The following is a 20,492-nucleotide window of genomic DNA, read 5'->3' as shown; positions in this document are numbered from 1 at the left end:
GTGTCTCAGCAGGCCAACTCCCGACGGACGTCCTCGCGCAGACTGCACCGGTAGTGATCGATCAGGGCCCTGTCGTTCCATCCCGCGCTGGCGGCCAGGGTCCGGAAGTCCAAAGCGAAATCCTGCGCGCTCCTCGTCCCCTGCCTCAGGTGGAACAGACGTTCAGCCGCCGCTCGACCCTCAGGCGGGTGGTCGAAAACTGCCCGAAAGCGGAGGTTGAACTCTGTGTAATGATCCAACGCCGCGTCTCCCTCACTCCATACGGCGTTGGCCCACTCCAGGGCTTTTCCTGAGCGGCGGGAGACGTGGGCGGACACGGTCTCACGTCCCAAACTAGCCGGATGGACGGTCGCCAGGTAGAGTTCAAGCTGGAGTAGGAACCCCTGGCATCCGGCAGCCGTCCCGTCATACTCCCTCGGGAGCGCGAGCCGAATCCCGCTGGGACCGGGTGAAGGATGGGTGGAGGCGCTGGACGACCTCCTCCTCTCTCCCAATGATCCATCGTCTGCAGCACGCGATCCATGGCGGTACCCAGATGATGCAATATGATCGTGTGCTGCTGGATGCGCGCCTCTATCGCCACAGAGAGGGCGTCTGCTCCTGCTGACTCCATTATTGGTGAGTAATTCTGTAATGTGGTCTGTGTGTAGCTTGTGTAGAGGAGTCATGCGCAGGACAGCAGATATGAGTAAATAACGTAATTTACTCAAAATAGACAAATATAATACAATAAAGCGAGCCCACATAACGGACTGATTTACATACAAACAATTACTCACAAACAAACAAAGGGGGGAACAAAGGGTTAAATAATGAACAAGTAATTGGGGAATTGAAACCAGGTGTGTAAGACGAAGACAAAACAAATGGAAAATGAAAAGTGGATCGGCAATGGCTAGAAGGCCGGTGACGTCGACCGCCGAACGCCGCCCGAACATGGAGAGGGACCGACTTCGGCGGAAGTCGTGACAGTTGCCAATGTGATTTATAGGATATTTCTTTTTCTTTTGATATTTTCTACCTGCAGGCTGCAATGTTATGTGTTGGCTCTCTGTAGGCTAATTTTACATAGTAGGCTATAGAAGTTACTTTTTAGGTTTGTATAATTTTCATTTAGATTTGGATAGAATTTTGATGAACCGCAACACAATTTTTGAGATATGAAGACATTATTATATTATAAATAAAACAGAACCGTTTCATGAAAATGTACATATAAAAACTGGCATGCAGAAACGGGAAGATAAATTGGCATTCCACATGAGAAAGGTTGCAGACTCCTTGTGTAGCCTATTATTGGCAACTTCAGGATAGTAATGGCAGAATCTGCGAGAGGTGAATAGTTAGGTCAGGTTTTTTATTCTGGTTATCTAGATCTCTGGCGCCCTCTTGAGGCATTTGTCTTATTTCATCAAACCGTAAGCTTTAAGCATCAGACAAGCTCCATGCATACAGTGGCAGGAAAAAGTATGTGAACCCTTTTTGAATTATCTGGATTTCTGCATAAATTGCTCATCAAATTTGATCTGATCTTCATCAGATCACAACAATAGACAAACATTGTGTGCTTAAACTAATAACGCACAAATTATTGAATTTTCCTGTCTATATTGAAAACATAATTTAAACATTCACAGTGTAGGTTGGGAAAAGTATGTGAACCCCTAGGCTAATGACTACTCCAAAAGCGAATTGGTGTCAGGAGTCAGCTAACCTGGAGTCCAATCAATGAGACGAGATTTGGAGATGTTGGTTAGAGCTGCCTTGCCCTATAAAAAACATTCACAAAATGTGTGTTTGCTATTCACAAGAAGCTTGCCTGATGTGAACCATGCCTCGGACAAAAGAGATCTCAGAAGATCTAAGATTAAGAATTGGTGACTTTCATGAATTCGGAAAGGGTTACAAAGATATCTCTAAAAGCCTTGATGTTCATCAGTTCACGGTAAGACAAATTGTCTATAAATGGAGTAAGTTCAGCACAATTGCTACTCTCCATAGGAGTGGCCGTCCTGCAAAGATGAATGTAAGAGCACAGCGCAGAATGCTTAATTAGGTTAAGAAGAATCCTAGAGTGTCAGCCAAAGACTTTCAGAAATCTCTGGAACATGCAAACATCTCTGTTGACGAGTCTACGATACATAAAACACTAAACATGAATGGTGTTCATGGGAGGACACCACAGAAGAAGCCACTGCTGTCCAAAAAAAACTAAGTGCACCTAGATGTTCCACAGCGCTACTGGCAAAATATTCTGTGGAGAGATGAAACTAAAGTTGAGTTTTTTGAAAGGAACACACAACACTGTGTGGAGAAAAAAAAGCACAGCACACCAACATCAAAACCTCATCCCAACTGTAAAGTATTGTGGAGGGAGCATCATGGTTTGGGGCTGCTTTGCTGCCTCAGGGCCTGGACAGCTTGCTATCATCGACGGAAAAATGAATTCCCAAGTTTGTCAAGACATTTTGCATGAGAATGTTAGGCTATCTGTCCGCCAATTGAAGCTCAACAGAAGTTGGGTGACGCAACAGGACAACGACCCAAAACACAGAAGTAAATCAACGACAGAATGGCTTCAACAGAAGAAAATACGCCTTCTGGAGTGGCCCGTCAGAGTCCTGACCTCAACCCAATTTGAGATGCTGTGGCATGACCGCAAGAGAACAGTTCACACCAGACATCCCAAGTATATTGCTGAACTGAAACAGTTTTGTAAAGAGGAAGTCTGATCCGCAACTACAGAAAACGTTTGGTTGAGATTATTGCTGCCAAAGGAGGGTCAACAAGTTATTAAATCCAAGGGTTCACATACTTTTCCCACCCTGCACTGTGAATGTTTACACGGTGTGTTCAATAAACACATGAAAACGTATAATTGTTTGTGTGTTATTAGTTTAAGCAGACTGTGTTTGTCTATTGTTGTGACCTAGATGAAGATCAGATCAAATTGTATGACTAATTAATGCAGAAATCCAGGTATTTCCAAAGGGTTCACATACTTTGTCTTGCCACTGTAAATTATTTTATTAAAACACATAGGGTGTGTCTATATATGGAAAAATACAGGTTAACAAATTTAGACCAATCAAATCAAATGTATTTATATAGCCCTTCTTACATCAGCTGATATATCAAAGTGCTGTACAGAAACCCAGCCTAAAACCCCAAACAGCAAGCAATGCAGGTGTAGAAGCACGGTGGCTAAGAAAAACTCCCTAGAAAGGCCAAAACCTAGGAAGAAACCTAGAGAGGAACCAGGCTATGAGGGGTGGCCAGTCCTCTTCTGGCTGTGCCGGGTGGAGATTATAACAGAACATGGCCAAGATGTTCAAATGTTCATAAATGACCAGCATGGTCAAATAATAATAATCACAGTAGTTGTCGAGGGTGCAACAAGTCAGCACCTCAGGAGTAAATGTCAGTTGGCTTTTCATAGCCGATCATTGAGAGTATCTCTACCGCTCCTGCTGTCTCTAGAGAGTTGAAAACAGCAGGTCTGGGACAGGTAGCACGTCCGGTGAACAGGTCAGGGTTCCATAGCCGCAGGCAGAACAGTTGAAACTGGAGCAGCAGCACGGCCAGGTGGACTGGGGACAGCAAGGAGTCATCATGCCAGGTAGTCCTGAGGCATGGTCCTAGGGCTCAGATCTTCCGAGAGAGAGAAAGAAAGAGAGAGAATTAGAGAGAGCATACTTAAATTCACACAGGACACCGGATAAGACAGGAGAAGTACTCCAGATATAACAGACTGACCCTAGCCCCCCGACACATAAACTACTGCAGCATAAATACTGGAGGCTGAGACAGGAGGGGTCAGGAGACACTGTGGCCCCATCCGATGATACCCCCGGGACAGGGCCAAACAGGCAGGATATAACCCCACCCACTTTACCAAAGCACAGCCCCCACACCACTCGAGGGATATCTTCAACCACCAACTTACCATCCTGAGACAAGGCCGAGTATAGCCCACAAAGATCTCCGCCATGGCACAACCCAAGGGGTGGCGCCAACCCATATATTGGTCGAAAGAACAGACAACTTTCGGTCGACTAAGATTTTTTTTTGTCGGGGACAGCCCTACTCTCATTATTCCATGTTGATCCTCCTGGAACCGGGTATGCAGCTCAGTCAGCTGTCTGTTCCGGACGATGAGTCTAGCATTTTTGGGCAGCTGTTAGAGACGATTTCGATTTTTTTTGTCATATTTGGTTAATTACGTAGAAATGTTCAAAAAGTTGCACTTTTTAAGGGCCTCTTCACTATTCTCTATGTCTATGTAGTGCTATGAACTCGCGGTTAAGTTGATTTAAAACATTACCCTGGCATTGATTGTGATGGCTTTGCACTATAGCCTTCACATTTATCCAGTGCAAAAGAGTGGGGTTTGCTAGCCTGGTGTTGAAGCATGCCTCGCAAAGATGCTTCCAATCTTGATATATGTCTCTAACAAATGAGCCTTCCATAGTGGCCTCGGAGAAATGTGTACACAGTTTTACAGAAAAGAGCGTGCTTTGTCGAACTGTATGCCAGCCAATAAAACTGTCCATACCGAGTGGTGCAGCGGTCTAAGGCTCTGCATCTCAGTGCTTGAGGCGTCACTACAGACCTGGTTCGATTTCAGGCTGTATCACAACCGGCCGTGATTGGGAGTCCCGTAGGGCGGCGCACAATTGCCCCAGCGTCGTCCGGGTTAGGGCTTGGCCGGGGTAGGCCGTCATTGTAAATAAGAATTTGTTCTTAACTGACTTGCCTAGTTAAATAAAGGTTTTTAAAAAATGTATTCCAAAACGAGGAAGACTCATATTTTTGGTTGTGTGGGTGGTTCGTCAACTACAGTTCAGACAAATGCGCAGGTGGCCTCGTGATGACATGCTCATCATGACAAGGCCGGGCTGGGCGATGTTGAGCTAGGCTGTGGAAGTCAAAGCAGTAGCTAACCTCATGGGCTGACGATGACTCTGACGGATTTGGTTAAGCCAATGGAGGTAGTGGAGCAGGTGTTGTCTTCATCCTCCATCTGTGGCTTTTTGAAAAAGTGCATGAGTGAACTTTGTTTTGCCATAACTTGTGACTAGCTGCTAGCGCTAGTTTGCATTAGCAAAGAATTGCAGAGGGTCTAAACAATTTTCCCACAGTTAGCATGCTAGTAGGTACATGGGTGGGTAGTGGTACCATATGATTGCGATAAAACAAATTAAAACAAATTAACTAACCACATTTTAATGAAGATAAACTGACACATGGAACGAGAGTCAGCCAGTGCACCTTTTAATTAGCCCCCTTATCATGCAGTCTCAACCAGAAGTGGATTCACGGCAGGGCCACGCCAGGCAGAGGGCCAGCCAATCAAGATGGCTTTATTTATATATATTACAAACAACAAATCAAATTCATTTATTTCATTTTATATATACACATAACATTAAGTACATGAATTTGATTTGTAGTTTGTATTTTCTCTTGACTAAACAAAAATTTTGAAAAATGCAGTAGTAGGTACATGGGTGTTTTTTTTTTGGTTGTATGGGTGGTTCGTCAACTGTAGTTGACGAACCACCCACACAAACAAAAATATGAGTCTTCCTCGTTTTGGAATACATTTTTTAAAAACCTTTATTTAACTAGGCAAGTCAGTTAAGAACAAATTCTTATTTACAATGACGGCCTAATTTTTGTTTAGTCAGGAGAAAATACAAACTACAAATCAAATTCATGTACTTAATGTTATGTGTATATATAAAATGAAATAAATGGATTTGATTTGTTGTTTGTAATATATATAAATAAAGCCATCTTGATTGGCTGGCCCTCTGCCTGGCCTGGCCCTGCCGTGAATCCACTTCTGGTTGAGACTGCATGATAAGGGGGCTAATTAAAGGTGCACTGGCTGACTCTCGTTCCATGTGTCAGTTTATCTTCATTAAAATGTGGTTAGTGCCAAAGGAGCCTTACTCATATCCACCCGAAAGGCATCAGTTTGCTAGTGGAGGGAGGGATGGAGAGAGGGAAGATTATAGGAGAGTCCTGCTGAGAGCAGGGTTGATTTATTTTTCTCCCCCTCTTCATTTCCTCTAATCTCAGCTAAATCTGGCATTTCCCTCCACCCCTCCGGACCCAGCCAGGACGATTTGGGGAGACAGACAGTGAGGAGTGTGTTGGTATCCCCTCTGTAGTCTTAAATCAGGCACCTAAACACTCTCCTCTCTCAGTAGTCAGGGCTGAACGGGAACAGACACTTCCATTAGGACTTCACTGGCTTACCTGGACTTTTATGGTACTTCCTGCTCACACAGGTTATTATAGTTTAGCTTTTTTATGTTAGTTTTTATTTCTATTTGTTTTTTTATTAGTAGTCCTGACACTTAGAGGAAGGCCCACAAAATTGTCAGACTCCAGTCACCCAAGTCATAGACTGTTCTCTCTGCTACCGCACGGCAAGCGGTACCGGAGCGCCAAGTCTAGGTCCAAAAGGCTCCTTAACAGCTTCTACCCCCGAGCAATAAGACTGCTGAACAATTAATCAATTGAACAACCAGACTATCACTTTACCCCTACCTACATGTACAAATTACCTCGACTAACCTGTACCCCCGCACATTTACTCGGTACCGGGCCCCCTGTATGTAGCCTTGTTATTGTTATGTAATTCTAATGTGTTACTTTATATTTTGACTTTATTTTATTTAGTAAATATTTTCTTAACTCTATTTCTTGAACTGCGCTGTTGGTTAAGGGCTTGTAAGTAAGCATTTCACGGTAAGGTTGTTGTATACCTGTTGTATTCTGCGCATGTGACAAATAAAATTTGATTTGAGATGAGAGCGGAGAAATGAGATCAGTGCCAACTGCAAAGTTGTGATAATGGGTATAGCTTGTGTATACAGCCATATCAGTCAAATAGGCTATACAACGTGTGGTGGTGTCATTGTCATTCAGTAGTCCTTCCCTACAGTCAATGACCAAAAGCCCCCTATTTGACCTCATGGCTGGAATGTTATTAATATTTTTCATATGTATTCAAGAGCATGTTGTGTCTCAGCCGATGACGGGCACAACACAAACACCTCAGATAATGTAAAATTTGTCTAAGCTACAATTTATGCGTTTATAATTTACTTTTAAGGTTTAAAAAAAAAAAAAAATTATAAAAATATTTTTTTTCAAATAAATTATTATATAGTTTGACAACCCTGTTAAGATTTTAAATTATATCAATCTCAACCGTTTATCTCAAATAGATTTACCCTAAAGTCTATGATAGCCTGAGAATATAAGGTATCAGCAACAATCTGAATAAATATAGATTGATTCTTTCTTCAGATCCTAGAAGTGCAGATCCAGCATTTTCAATTTCCTAGTATCGAGACAGAGGGAGCCATGTGGAAAGAAGTTGGAAGAAAAACATATTTAAATGTGTCTATCGGCTCGTGTGTCACGTTGGCATGAATGATTCAGGAGACAGGTTCAGGAATGCGTAATAGTTTTTTTTTATTATACCCCAAATTACGGCATGCCATGTCAGGGCACGGGGACGAAGACCAAACAAACACGTAACAAAAACACAGAGTTGAAACCCAAACAAAAGACCAAGGAGTACCTTGAATAAATAACACTAGCGCACAATGATTATCACACGGGACGAGACCCGTAATCATCTGCGCGATCCACAAAGCCACGAAAGCCCAAAACACACACAGCACAGGTACTCACACGCACCAACGGACATAGCCACAATAATGGACAGCACCATGGTGAACAAAGGGCACATATATATAAACACAATCAGTGGGAATAGGGGCCAGGTGTGCGCAATGAAAGTTCCAGAGGGATCTGTGACATCGTGGGATTCTGTCTTTGTCTCTTCCTCTGTCACTGCCCCCACCTCTACTCAGCCAGACAGAAAACAGATGGAGTGTCAGGGTCTATCTCCATCAGGTACCGCTCTGCTTACATCATCCCCCGTCTGCCACTCGAGACCACTCCGCTTCATCGTTGTTTCAAGAAGGGCAATCGATGACAAGCCCGGAACCTCGGTCTCACAGAGTGTCAGGGCCAGTGGTGTGGAGCGCTGATTGTTCTGCTGAAGTGAAGTGGTGGAAGTCGAGTGTAAACGGTAACATAATCCCCTCATTGGTGGTCTGGCCCTGTGACAGACAGACAGACAGACAGACGGGAGGATGCATGGACGAGTTGATCAGTACCTCCATGCCTTGCTGACCCAGAGTCAGCCCAACGTACTGATGTGACAAGCATATGGGTGGCCTGCAGCAACCGTTCACACAGGGATGGATCTATCTATCCGCATGGTGTGACTGTCACTGAGTGACTAGGCTGGAAGGTGAGGAGAGTGATAGGGTGACTTTCTTCCACAGTGAAGAGACGGATATTTGAGAGTAGCAGACTACAGCAGTAGATCTCTCTTCAAAGTAAACCCAGTCTGAGGATATTGTGAAAGTGATTAAACATTCAGAGGAAGGTGTGCTCAAGGAATCACTGTAAATATTGACTCAGTAAACAGCTATAACTCAAACTGGTACAAATATTTTGAAATAAATAGATTTTTTTCCAGATCTGCTGTGCAAGTTGGTTTGATAATGAGCAGTGTTTCCCCTACGATTTTCTTCCGCAGTGGTGGCAAAGTCAGCGTGGGAGGGGTTGCCTGGTAGTGGGCGGGGCTATTGGCGCAGTCTCGGACCGGACATTTTTTGAGGACCTCGTCTTTGTCGCAGAGACGATATCTTTGTTTTAAAGCAAATTTCCTGTAATTCTACAAATTTTGCTAAGGGGTGGAGAGAACAGTATAATAGTTTTCTTCAATTCTACACGTTTTGTCATAGCATATGAACACGACATAAGCCATCTGAATGACTCAAACATTATAACAAAATCAATGAGGGCCCCATGACAGCTCGATGATGAGAGGTCTAAGGAGAATGGCAAGAATCTTGCAAGCTAACAGGCGGGCCACAAACAGGCAAATAACAACACAGTACAACAGTGGTGTGCAGAATGGGATCTTGGAAAGCACAACTCTTCGGTCCTTGTCACAGATACGCTATTGCAGCAGACGAACACACCGGGTTCCACTCCTATCAGCTAAAAACAAGAAGCGGCTCCAGTGGGCAAAAAATATAGCCTGGTCCGACGAATCCCAGTTCCTGTTGCATCATGCTGATGGCAAAGTCTGGATTTGGCGTAAGCAGTCCATGGCCCATCCTGCCTGGTGTCAACGGTACTGGGTGGTGGTGGTGTAGTGTAAGGCCAAGTCAGACACTTCTCTTGTTCCTCTGTGCAGGGGATGTTGGTATTTAATTAAATTGGCTCTCCCACTGATTCTTTAGGGAGGGTGGAGGAAAGAAATAGGCACAACAATTCTCAACAGTTTTTTATAAACTATAACGAGGTTAGACAATGCCTCATCAATATTAATATTTCCGTCATGGAGAGAACAAGGCATAAAACAGTGCTATAAAGGACTTTCCCATTAAGGGGGAAATGATTAGTTGTTATGAATGGTCATGGAGTCTGGCTAGGCTCCAGTATGAGGAGATCAGTGGGTACATCTGGAGAAAACGCCTCTTCATCAACTCATTATAACAGCTGGCTAGGGACATTATCTTCACTGCTATTCACACTCTTCCAGTTAGAGATATGCAGGTAGCCAGCCTGGGGACATAACACTTTAAAACTGAGGAATTAAATGAAGATTTATTCGGTAGAGTTAAGCAGAGAGTCTTATTGGGACTGACTAAATAGCCAGGGGTTTCATTTGTTGGCTGGTATTTGTAAAGAGGAGCAGATAATTTCATTACCAAGTCATGTCTATTATTTTGCCAATAACTCACTGTAGAAGTTGTCAGTTTCCTGCCATAGCTGTTACACAGATAGCACTGAGAGAACAGATGAGAGTAACAGAACTCAACCTCAATCATTCACTCACTTTCAGGGTTCTCTCATGGTTATTGTTACCCTACATCAGGGTTCCCCAACTGGTGGCCTGTGGCCCGAATTTGACCCACGGTTTTATTTGCCCCCCCCCAAGTTTTCTGAGAAACAGTATTTTTATTATTATTGTTGAACATAAAAGCTGTAAAAACACAAGGAAATCAGCTCCAATTGATTTTTATTTTGGAAATCTGTTACCAACTTTTCCCACACATAGTAGAGAGACACATGGTCGTATACAAATATAAGCAAGGTTTGAAATTATTGTTTTAGTCAAATCTTTGGGCTTCTTGCGGTCAGTTTGCATGCCAGTCCACCCGACCATCCGCTCAAGAAAAATCCCTGGCCTACACTGTTTATCTCTCTCCATCTCTTGTTTCCTGTCACTTTTCCCTTTCTCTCCTTCTCTTTCTCGCTCCCTCTCCTCTGTGCTCCTTTTCCTCTCTCCCTTGTTCCCTCTTTCTTTATTTTTCTATATTTTTCTCTCTCCTGCTCTGTTACTTCTATCTTTCTATCCTTCTCTCCCTCTCTCTCAAGGGCATGCTACAGAAACAGACCAGTTAATATAACCAAGCGGTGAAAAAGCCTTCCATTAGAAACACACTGGCCTGATGAAAAAGGAGAGACTGACATATTGGCCTGATGAGAAAGGAGAGACTGAGACATGTTGGCCTGATGAGAAAGGAGAGACTGAGACATGTTGGCCTGATGAGAAAGGAGAGACTGAGACATGTTGGCCTGATGAGAAAGGAGAGACTGAGACATGTTGGCCTGATGAGAAAGGAGAGACTGAGACATGTTGGCCTGATGAGAAAGGAGAGACTGAGACATGTTGGCCTGATGATAGAGGAGAGACTGAGACATACTGGTCTGATAAGAGAGACTGAGACATACTGGTCTGATGAGAGAGGAGAGACTGAGACATGCTGGCCTGATGAGAGAGGAGAGACTGATACATACTGGCCTGATGAGAGACTGAGACATACTGGTCTGATGAGAGACTGAGACATACTGGTCTGATGAGAGAGGAGAGACTGTGACATACTGGCCTGATGAGAGAGGAGAGACTGAGATATGCTGGCCTGATGAGAGAGGAGAGACTGAGACATACTGGCCTGATGAGAGACTGAGACATACTGGTCTGATGAGAGAGGAGAGACTGATACATACTGGCCTGATGAGAGACTGAGACATACTGGTCTGATGAGAGAGGAGAGACTGTGACATACTGGCCTGATGAGAGAGGAGAGACTGAGACATGCTGGCCTGATGAGAGAGGAGAGACTGAGACATACTGGTCTGATGAGAGAGACTGAGACATGTTGGCCTGGTGAGAGGGACTGAGACATACTGGTCTGATGAGAGAGACTGAGACATACTGGTCTGGTGAGAGGGACTGAGACATACTGGTCTGAGGAGCGACTGACATACTGGTCTGAGGAGCGACTGAGACATACTGGTCTGATGAGAGAGACTGAGACATACTGGTCTGATGAGAGAGACTGAGACATACTGGTCTGATGAGAGGGACTGAGACATACTGGTCTGTTGAGAGACTGAGACATACTGGTCTGAGGAGCGACTGAGACATACTGGTCTGATGAGAGAGACTGAGACATACTGGTCTGGTGAGAGGGACGGAGACATACTGGTCTGAGGAGCGACTGAGACATACTGGTCTGATGAGAGAGACTGAGACATACTGGTCTGATGAGAGAGACTGAGACATACTGGTCTGAGGAGCGACTGAGACATACTGGTCTGAGGAGCGACTGAGACATACTGGTCTGAGGAGCGACTGAGACATACTGGTCTGAGGAGCGACTGAGACATACTGGTCTGAGGAGCGACTGAGACATACTGGTCTGAGGAGAGACTGAGACATACTGGTCTGATGAGAGACTGAGACATACTGGTCTGATGAGAGACTGAGACATAATGGTCTGAGGAGAGACTGCGACATACTGGTCTGATGAGAGAGACTGAGACATACTGGTCTGATGAGAGAGACTGAGACATACTGGTCTGATGAGAGAGACTGAGACATACTGGTCTGATGAGAGAGACTGAGACATACTGGTCTGATGAGAGACTGAGACATACTGGTCTGAGGAGCGACTGAGACATACTGGTCTGATGAGAGAGACTGAGACATACTGGTCTGATGAGAGGGACTGAGACATACTGGTCTGGTGAGAGACTGAGACATACTGGTCTGATGAGAGAGACTGAGACATACTGGTCTGAGGAGCGACTGAGACATACTGGTCTGAGGAGCGACTGAGACATACTGGTCTGATGAGAGAGACTGAGACATACTGGTCTGAGGAGCGACTGAGACATACTGGTCTGATGAGAGAGACTGAGACATACTGGTCTGATGAGAGAGACTGAGACATACTGGTCTGGTGAGAGACTGAGACATACTGGTGTGAGGAGAGACTGAGACATACTGGTGTGAGGAGAGACTGAGACATACTGGGCTGGTGTTTAGACAAATCGATTAAACCACACATTATTATGCCAGGGTTGTCCTAGGTGTCAAAACATTAATTGCGCACATCATTGTTGTGAGCTGTCAGGAGAGCCACTCCACCACCTCTTCTCTTCTCCTCTGTGTACTCTGCCTGTGATGGGGGGCATTTTGCTGTCCTACGGTTGAATTTAGCACTTTGTTGTCCTGTGCACTACTTGTCCCCGAGGGTGAGCCCATACTTCTACCACTAAGTGCCAGAAAGGCTTCCCGGAATGGAGGCCTGATGGTCCCCTAGGCAATCGTAAACATTACCTCTCCTCCCTCCGGTATGACCCTTTCTCCTGCCTGACGCAAAATCCTCCACCCCTAATTCTCCATCCTCATTCTTTCTCATCACCATTAGTGTTGGACTGTCCTTTGACCTTGTCCTCTAGTACAGTGTGTGTCCTATGTGTCAGCCCCTTGCCTCTGTGTGGGGGTCAAATCAAATCAAGTTTATTTTATATAGCCCTTCGTACATCAGCTAATATCTCGAAGTGCTGTACAGAAACCCAGCCTAAAACCCCAAACAGCAAGCAATGCAGGTGTAGAAGCACGGTGGCTAGGAAAAACTCCCTAGAAAGGCCAAAACCTAGGAAGAAACCTAGAGAGGAACCAGGCTATGAGGGGTGGCCAGTCCTCTTCTGGCTGTGCCGGGTGGAGATTATAACAGAACTATGCCAAGATGTTCAAAATGTTCATAAGTGACAAGCATGGTCAAATAATAATCATGAATAATTTTCAGTTGGCTTTTCATAGCCGATCATTAAGAGTTGAAAATAGCAGGTCTGGGACAGGTGGCGGTTCCATAACCGCAGGCAGAACAGTTGAAACTGGAATAGCAGCAAGGCCAGGTGGACTGGGGACAGCAAGGAGTCATCATGCCCGGTAGTCCTGACGTATGGTCCTAGGGCTCAGGTCCTCCGAGAGAGAGAAAGAAAGAGAGAAGGAGAGAATTAGAGAGAGCCAAGATTTTCAAAAATGTTCATAAATGACAAGCATGGTCAAATAATAATCAGGAATAAATGTCAGTTGGCTTTTCATAGCCGATCATTAAGAGTTGAAAACAGCAGGTCTGGGACAGGTAGGGGTTCCATAACCGCAGGCAGAACAGTTGAAACTGGAATAGCAGCAAGGCCAGGCGGACTGGGGACAGCAAGGAGTCATCATGCCCGGTTTGCCGTGACGTATGGTCCTAGGGCTCAGGTTCTCAGAGAGAGAGAAAGAAAGAGAGAACGAGAGAATTAGAGAGAGCATACTTAAATTCACACAGGACACTGGATAAGATAGGAGAAGTACTCCAGGTATAACCAACTGACCCTAGCCCCCCGACACATAAACTACTGCAGCATAAATACTGGAGGCTGAGACAGGAGGGGTCAGGAGACACTGTGGCCCCATCAGAAGAAACCCCCGGACAGGGCCAAACAGGAAGGATATAACCCCACCCACTTTGCCAAAGCACAGCCCCCACACCACTAGAGGGATATCTTCAACCACCAACTTACAATCCTGAGACAAGGCCGAGTATAGCCCACAAAGATCTCCACCACAGCACAAACCAAGGGGGGGCGCCAACCCAGACAGGAAGATCACGTCAGTAACTCAACCCACTCAAGTGACGCACCCCTCCCAGGGACGGCATGAAAGAGCACCAGTAAGCCAGTGACTCAGCCCCTGTAATAGGGTTAGAGGCAGAGAATCCCAGTGGAGAGAGGGGAACCGGCCAGGCAGAGACAGCAAGGGCGGTTCGTTGCTCCAGAGCCTTTCCGTTCACCTTCACACTCCTGGGCCAGACTACACTCAATCATATGACCTACTGAAGAGATAAGTCTTCAGTAAAGACTTAAAGGTTGAGACCGTCTCTCACATGGGTAGGCAGACCGTTCCATAAAAATGGAGATCTATAGGAGAAAGCCCTGCCTCCCGCTGTTTGCTTAGAAATTCTAGGGACAATTAGGAGGCCTGCGTCTTGTGACCGTAGCGTACGTATAGGTATGTACGGCAGGACCAACTCGGAAAGATAGGTAGGAGCAAGCCCATGTAACGCTTTATAGGTTAACAGTAAAACCTTGAAATCAGCCCTTGCCTTAACAGGAAGCCAGTGTAGGGAAGCTAGCACTGGAGTAATATGATCAAATTTCATGGTTCTAGTCAGGATTCTAGCAGCCGTATTTAGCACTAACTGAAGTTTATTTAGTGCTTTATCCGGGTAGTCGGAAAGTAGAGCATTGCAGTAGTCTAACCTAGAAGTAACAATTGCATGGATTAATTTTTCTGCATCATTTTTGGACAGAAAATTTCTGATTTTTGCAATGTTACGTAGATGGAAAAAAGCTGTCCTTGAAACAGTCTTGATATGTTCGTCAAAAGAGAGATCAGGGTCAAGAGTAACGCCGAGGTCCTTCACAGTTTTATTTGAGACGACTTTACAACCATCAAGATTAATTGTCAGATTTAACAGAAGATCTCTTTGTTTCTTGGGACCTAGAACAAGCATCTCTATTTTGTCCGAGTTTAAAAGTAGAAAGTTTGCAGCCATCCACTTCCTTATGTCTGAAACACAGGCTTCTAGCGAGGGCAATTTTGGGGCTTCACCATGTTTCATTGAAATGTACAGCTGTGTGTCATCCGCATAGCAGTGAAAGTTAACATTATGTTTTCGAATAACATCCCCAAGAGGTAAAATATATAGTGAAAACAATAGTGGTCCTAAAATGGAACCTTGTGGAACACCGAAATGTACAGTTGATTTGTCAGAGGTTTTTAGCTCTACTGTGATACCATCCCCCTAGGTGTGTCTCTCTTGTCTATGTGGCGTACAGTATCTTGGAACTCCATTTAAACCAGGGATGGGCAACTTTGACGGGGGTGATATCTGAGTGAGAGTGACTAATAAAATCAATGGGGCCTCCTGGTCGGTAATTCTACCATGATTACTACAAGTTTAGATAGCTGTTTAGACTTACTTACCAATCTAAAACATGTTAGCTGACATGAGGTTATTGAGTGACTAACTGTGAGTGACATAACAAGAAAGAAACTGATGATGCACAACCAAATTTCAAAATTGCACCTTGGATATTCTAACTCTCAACATTAAGTTGAGACCCCGACTGAGTTCCTAAAAAATTATGTTGGGGGAGGGGGACATTGATCCGGGGGCCTACAAAAGGCGGCCAGTTGCCCATCCCTGATTTTTAACCATGTTCGTTCTGTTGTGTCTTTATTAACCACAGTTCATTGTGTCCGTTCTAACCCTGTATGCCTCTCCTCTGCCTCTCAGCTCTTAGACTGTTTCACCATCCCTGTGGTGCTGCTGCTGTCCTGGTTCTTCCTGCTGGTGAGGTACAAGGCCGTGCATTTTGTGGGCGTTGGGGTGTGTCTGCTGGGCATCGGCTGCATGGTGGGGGCAGATGTTCTGGTGGGAAGACAGCAGGGCCTAGGTAAGACACACACACACAAACAATACCCTTACTGCCCCAAGGGCCAATAACACAGTGTTATTGAATAACCATTTAATGAAGCATTTACAAAGACTCATAATACATGTGTACTGCTCTGACTCATTGGAGGCCTTCAGTCTGCTGTGTCCTTCACGCAAATACCCCGATCACCCCAACACACAGTGTCCTCACTGTGCAGTTCACCATCACTGTTTCATTGTGTTTAAACCTCAGTACCTTTAGCAAGTCAACTCCCCGGTGTTATCCCTGGTGCGGTGGGCCTTTCACATCTATGGACAGCCTCCCCCTCTCATTATTGCATTAATTACCCCCTGGATTTCCAGTAGACAGACTTTTGGTTCACTATGAATAATAAATGTTCCAATCCAAATCATATTACATGTTCTGGATCCGAGGAGTTTAGAGTTTCATTACAAACAAACTGCTAGAGTTTCATTTCTGTCGCAGAATTAACAGAATAGTTATATTATATCTCAAATGTGTGCTGAGTATCTGTAAGATCTTTGTTTGATCGGGCACGGTTGATCCCTACATGACTATTCATAAAGGGATAATGGGATAATGCAATACTTTGGTATCAGGTTACAATCAATAATGGCCATTTGTCTTACCAGCTACACAGTAGTGTTACTAAGAAGAGTGTTATTTCAAACCCAATAAAGTGAACAGTATCTGAAATTTGCTTAGTTTATTAACTCCAATTAAGAAAAGTTGCTGCAGCCCAGTTGCTGTCTGTACCTCTCTTATCAGCCAATGTCTTTCACTGCCTTGTTGTCATCCATTACTAATGGGTTTTTATAGGCTAGCCACTTAGTCTGATATTACTGAAGAGCGTTTCATATGATAACCTATTTGTCATGGATAACTCAAGGATAGCTCTTTCATATGATAGGCTATTGTAATGTTGTGCTCTAGTAATTTCCTCCTCGCTCTCGCACTCTGTCTGCCTAGGGGAACATAAGCTCCTGGGGGACCTGCTGGTTCTGGGAGGGGCCATGCTCTATGGAATCTCTAACGTGTGTGAGGAGTTCATCGTTAAGAACCTGAGCAGGGTGGAGTTCCTGGGCATGATGGGACTGTTCGGCTCTTTCTTCAGCGGCATTCAGCTGTGAGTGTGTTTGTGTGTGTCAGACCTGGCTTCAAATACTGTTTGAAATCATTTCAAATATATTTAGCTTGTTTGAGCTTGTCTGGTACAATGGAACCAATAGAATAGTCCCAAAATGGCAAACTCTGAAAATCTGTCACTCAAGGCAGGCAAACGGTCAAAGTCTTTCAAAGATTCAAACTGTATTTGAACTCAGGTCTAGTGTGTCATTCCTCACTGATACTATACTGGACAGAGCATCCCTCTTCACCAATACCACAAGAGCAGCCAGTAGAAACTCAGAACTGTAGTGCTATATCTTTAACACTCCAACACTAACATTAGCAAGCTGGAACCCTTAAGTTAACCTCATCTACACTGAGTATACTAAACATTAGGAACACCTTCCTAATATTGAGTTTGCCTTCAGAACAGCTTCAATTCGCTGGGGCACGGACTCTACAAGGTGTCGAAGGCATTCCACAGGGATGCTGGCCATGTTGACCCCAAAGCTTCCCACAGTTGTGTAAAGTTGGCTGGATGTCCTTTTGGTGGTGGATCATTCTTGATACACAAAGGAAACTGTTGAGCGTGAGAAACCTAGCAGCATTGCAGTTCTTGACACAAACTGGTGCACTTGGCACCTACTACCATGCCCTGTTCAAAGGCACTTAAATCTTTTGTCTTGCCCACTCACCCTCTGAATGGCACACATACACAATTCATGTCTCAATTGTCTCAAGGCTTGAAAATCATTCTTTAACCTTTCTCCTCCCCTTCAGCTACACTGATTGAAGTGGATTTAACAAGTGACATCAATAAGGGATGATAGCTTTCACCTGGATTCACCTGTTCAGTCTGTCATGGAAAGAGCAGGTGTTCCTAATGTTTTGAATACTTAGTGTATACGTTCTGTAGCATTTGCCATCTGATCTTATACAGCCGTTGATGCCAGCTACATATCTACAGACATGCCCCATATTCAACATATACTCCCACCAGCAGGTTCTATAGTATTACGCCTCTCTCTCTCTCTCCAGATCAGATTGTGACTCTTTAACTTTTTAATAAGCTCATTATGAGGCTTAAAGACGAATGGTGAAACCCCCTGGTTATGAGACATCGCCCATGCCAGTGGGTGCATGGGGACCTGTCTCTGTCTCTTGCTGGTGTTCTTTTTAGACCAGGGGGGGGGGGGGGGGGTGAATGGTCTGCCATGTTGTTTCTATTGTAAGTGCCCCTCTTGAGTCAGATGATTCCGTCAATAGAATTCCCAAGATCCATTCCGTAGGGTCAGTGGGTTGTACCCCCACCTCGCTCTGATAGGACGGACTTGTCCCTCGTCAGAATCACAGGTGCTGAGTTGTCAAAACTGAGCTTCCTGTCAAGAGACTTTTGATCCTCCTGTCCTACTTTCCTCCCTCCATCACTCACACTGTTTATCCCCCCATCTCACAAATCTCACCTGTGCCTGACAGGAATTATGTAATTTTCTTTCTGTTTCAGGGCCATCATGGAACACAAGGAGCTGTTAAAGGTGCAGTGGGACTGGCAGATTGGTAAGCTACTGTTACTGTGTGTGTGTATTTGTGTGAGAAAGGGAAGTGCGTGCATGTGGGAAGGAAGTAAGTGGCAGTGGATGAAACAGGGATGATTAAACATTGGCAAAGGGGGAATTGATTGTCCTGTCTAGCGGAGATGCCCTCCCACACCTCCTCCTCCCTTCCACTGCGGTGTCAGATCCTCCTCACACAATCAGTTAGGCTGTAAGGGGTGTCACTGGAAGATCACTCTGCAAATGAAGTGGTGGTGACAGAGATGGGGCCCTGAGCTAAGATGGATGGGCCACTGCTGTACAGTAAAAGTGTACAGGCCGGCTAAGGGGTGGTGTCAACCTTTACGAAGGTCTTGTTGTGCTGCATGAATTACAGGTAGGAGATGAAGGTGTCTAACTGATATATGGATGCACTTTATTTACTTATAACATCAACGGTTCACTTAATATTTGATTTGCAACTAACAGTAAGCCAGCAGGGTGCTATTGTACAGCATACAGCAACTGTTGGTTAGCTAGTAGGAGTAAGCCAGCAGGGTGCTATTGTACAGCTTACAGCAGCTGTTGGTTAGCTAGCAGGAGTAAGCCAGCAGGGTGCTATTGTACAGCATACAGCAGCTGTTGGTTAGCTAGTAGGAGTAAGCCAGCAGGGTGCTATTGTACAGCATACAGCAGCTGTTGGTTAGCTAGTAGGAATAAGCCAGCAGGGTGCTATTGTACAGCTTACAGCAGCTGTTGGTTAGCTAGTAGGAGTAAGCCAGCAGGGTGCTATTGTACAGCATACAGCAGCTGTTGGTTAGCTAGTAGGAGTAAGCCAGCAGGGTGCTATTGTACAGCATACAGCAGTTGTTGGTTAGCTAGTAGGAGTAAGCCAGCAGGGTGCTATTGTACAGCATACAGCAGCTGTTGGTTAGCTAGTAGGAGTAAGCCAGCAGGGTGCTATTGTACAGCATATAGCAGCTGTTGGTTAGCTAGTAGGAGTAAGCCAGCAGGGTGCTATTGTACAGCATACAGCAGCTGTTGGTTAGCTAGTAGGAGTAAGCCAGCAGGGGTGTACAAGGGGCTATGCTAAAAGTCTGCCCGCTGTAGAAGTGATTAAAACATTTGGGGCTGATAAAGACTAAAGAAATCACAAGATATGGTCAGATGATAAGTTTACTTTATTCAGAGTGCCAAAATATTTTTTCAAAAACAATAGGACTCGGATTGATGTGGGTCTGTACCGTCTTATGTGGACAGTGGCTTCACTCCTGTAGTGCTCCTCTGTACGTCACTTTTTCCCAATGCTTTTCTGACATGACTTCTGTCAAAGTGATATGTCGTATTGGGACTTTTAGTTCAGACACAAATCAGAATATTTAACAGCAACCTAATTCTAGAATCTTCCCTTGAAGTTGTCTAAGTTTCAGTTAATTGGTTAAAGAATATTTCAAATACAATAAACTATCATGACAACATGATATATAGTAGCCCATGAAGATGCCCAATTTTCAATTACTTTCTTAGGAACCAAATCTATGACGTGCAATTCGCCGCTCTCCAAAAGCAATGCAAGTGACTAGGTCCTTAATTCACTCCAATTCACCCATTTCTTTTGATTGAGCAAGCGAGGGCGTGTGCTGATGCCAATAGTGGGGTTTGGGTAGCGTCCCAGGAGATGCTAGCTTGTCACAGATGCATTAGCCAGTCTGTGGTGGCTTGAGGTGCACGTCATTAACTGTCACTGCCATGGTGGGCAACACAGCAGGTGCCAGAAGGAGAGATCTGCTCAGCTAAGATTGTGCTACCCTATAAAAATGAGGAGGACTTGGTCATGTAAAATGTATTGGAGAAATGTGTGCGTCCTCCAAAGACTTGGTGTGATCATATTGTTTTTTCCATCCTGAAGCTTACCACATGGAGAGTTGTGTGTTTTAA

The 20,492-nt window shown here is 44.7% G+C and overlaps 1 protein-coding gene across 1 annotated transcript in view; it reads left to right on the top strand.

The window, feature by feature from the left end:
• slc35f1 (solute carrier family 35 member F1) overlaps nucleotides 1–20,492 on the top strand; it is a 155,620-nt gene that overhangs the window by 108,812 nt on the left and 26,316 nt on the right. Inside the window, exons 4-6 of the mRNA XM_071370071.1 lie at nucleotides 15,753–15,912; nucleotides 16,885–17,041; nucleotides 18,527–18,579. Coding sequence (XP_071226172.1) covers nucleotides 15,753–15,912; nucleotides 16,885–17,041; nucleotides 18,527–18,579 — 370 coding nt within the window. The remainder of the gene's footprint in view (nucleotides 1–15,752; nucleotides 15,913–16,884; nucleotides 17,042–18,526; nucleotides 18,580–20,492) is intronic.

The sequence above is a fragment of the Salvelinus alpinus genome, chromosome 27 (genome assembly GCF_045679555.1).
Source record: "Salvelinus alpinus chromosome 27, SLU_Salpinus.1, whole genome shotgun sequence".
NCBI classification, from domain to species: Eukaryota; Metazoa; Chordata; class Actinopteri; order Salmoniformes; family Salmonidae; genus Salvelinus; species Salvelinus alpinus.
This window is presented reverse-complemented; position numbering and strand designations above follow the sequence as displayed.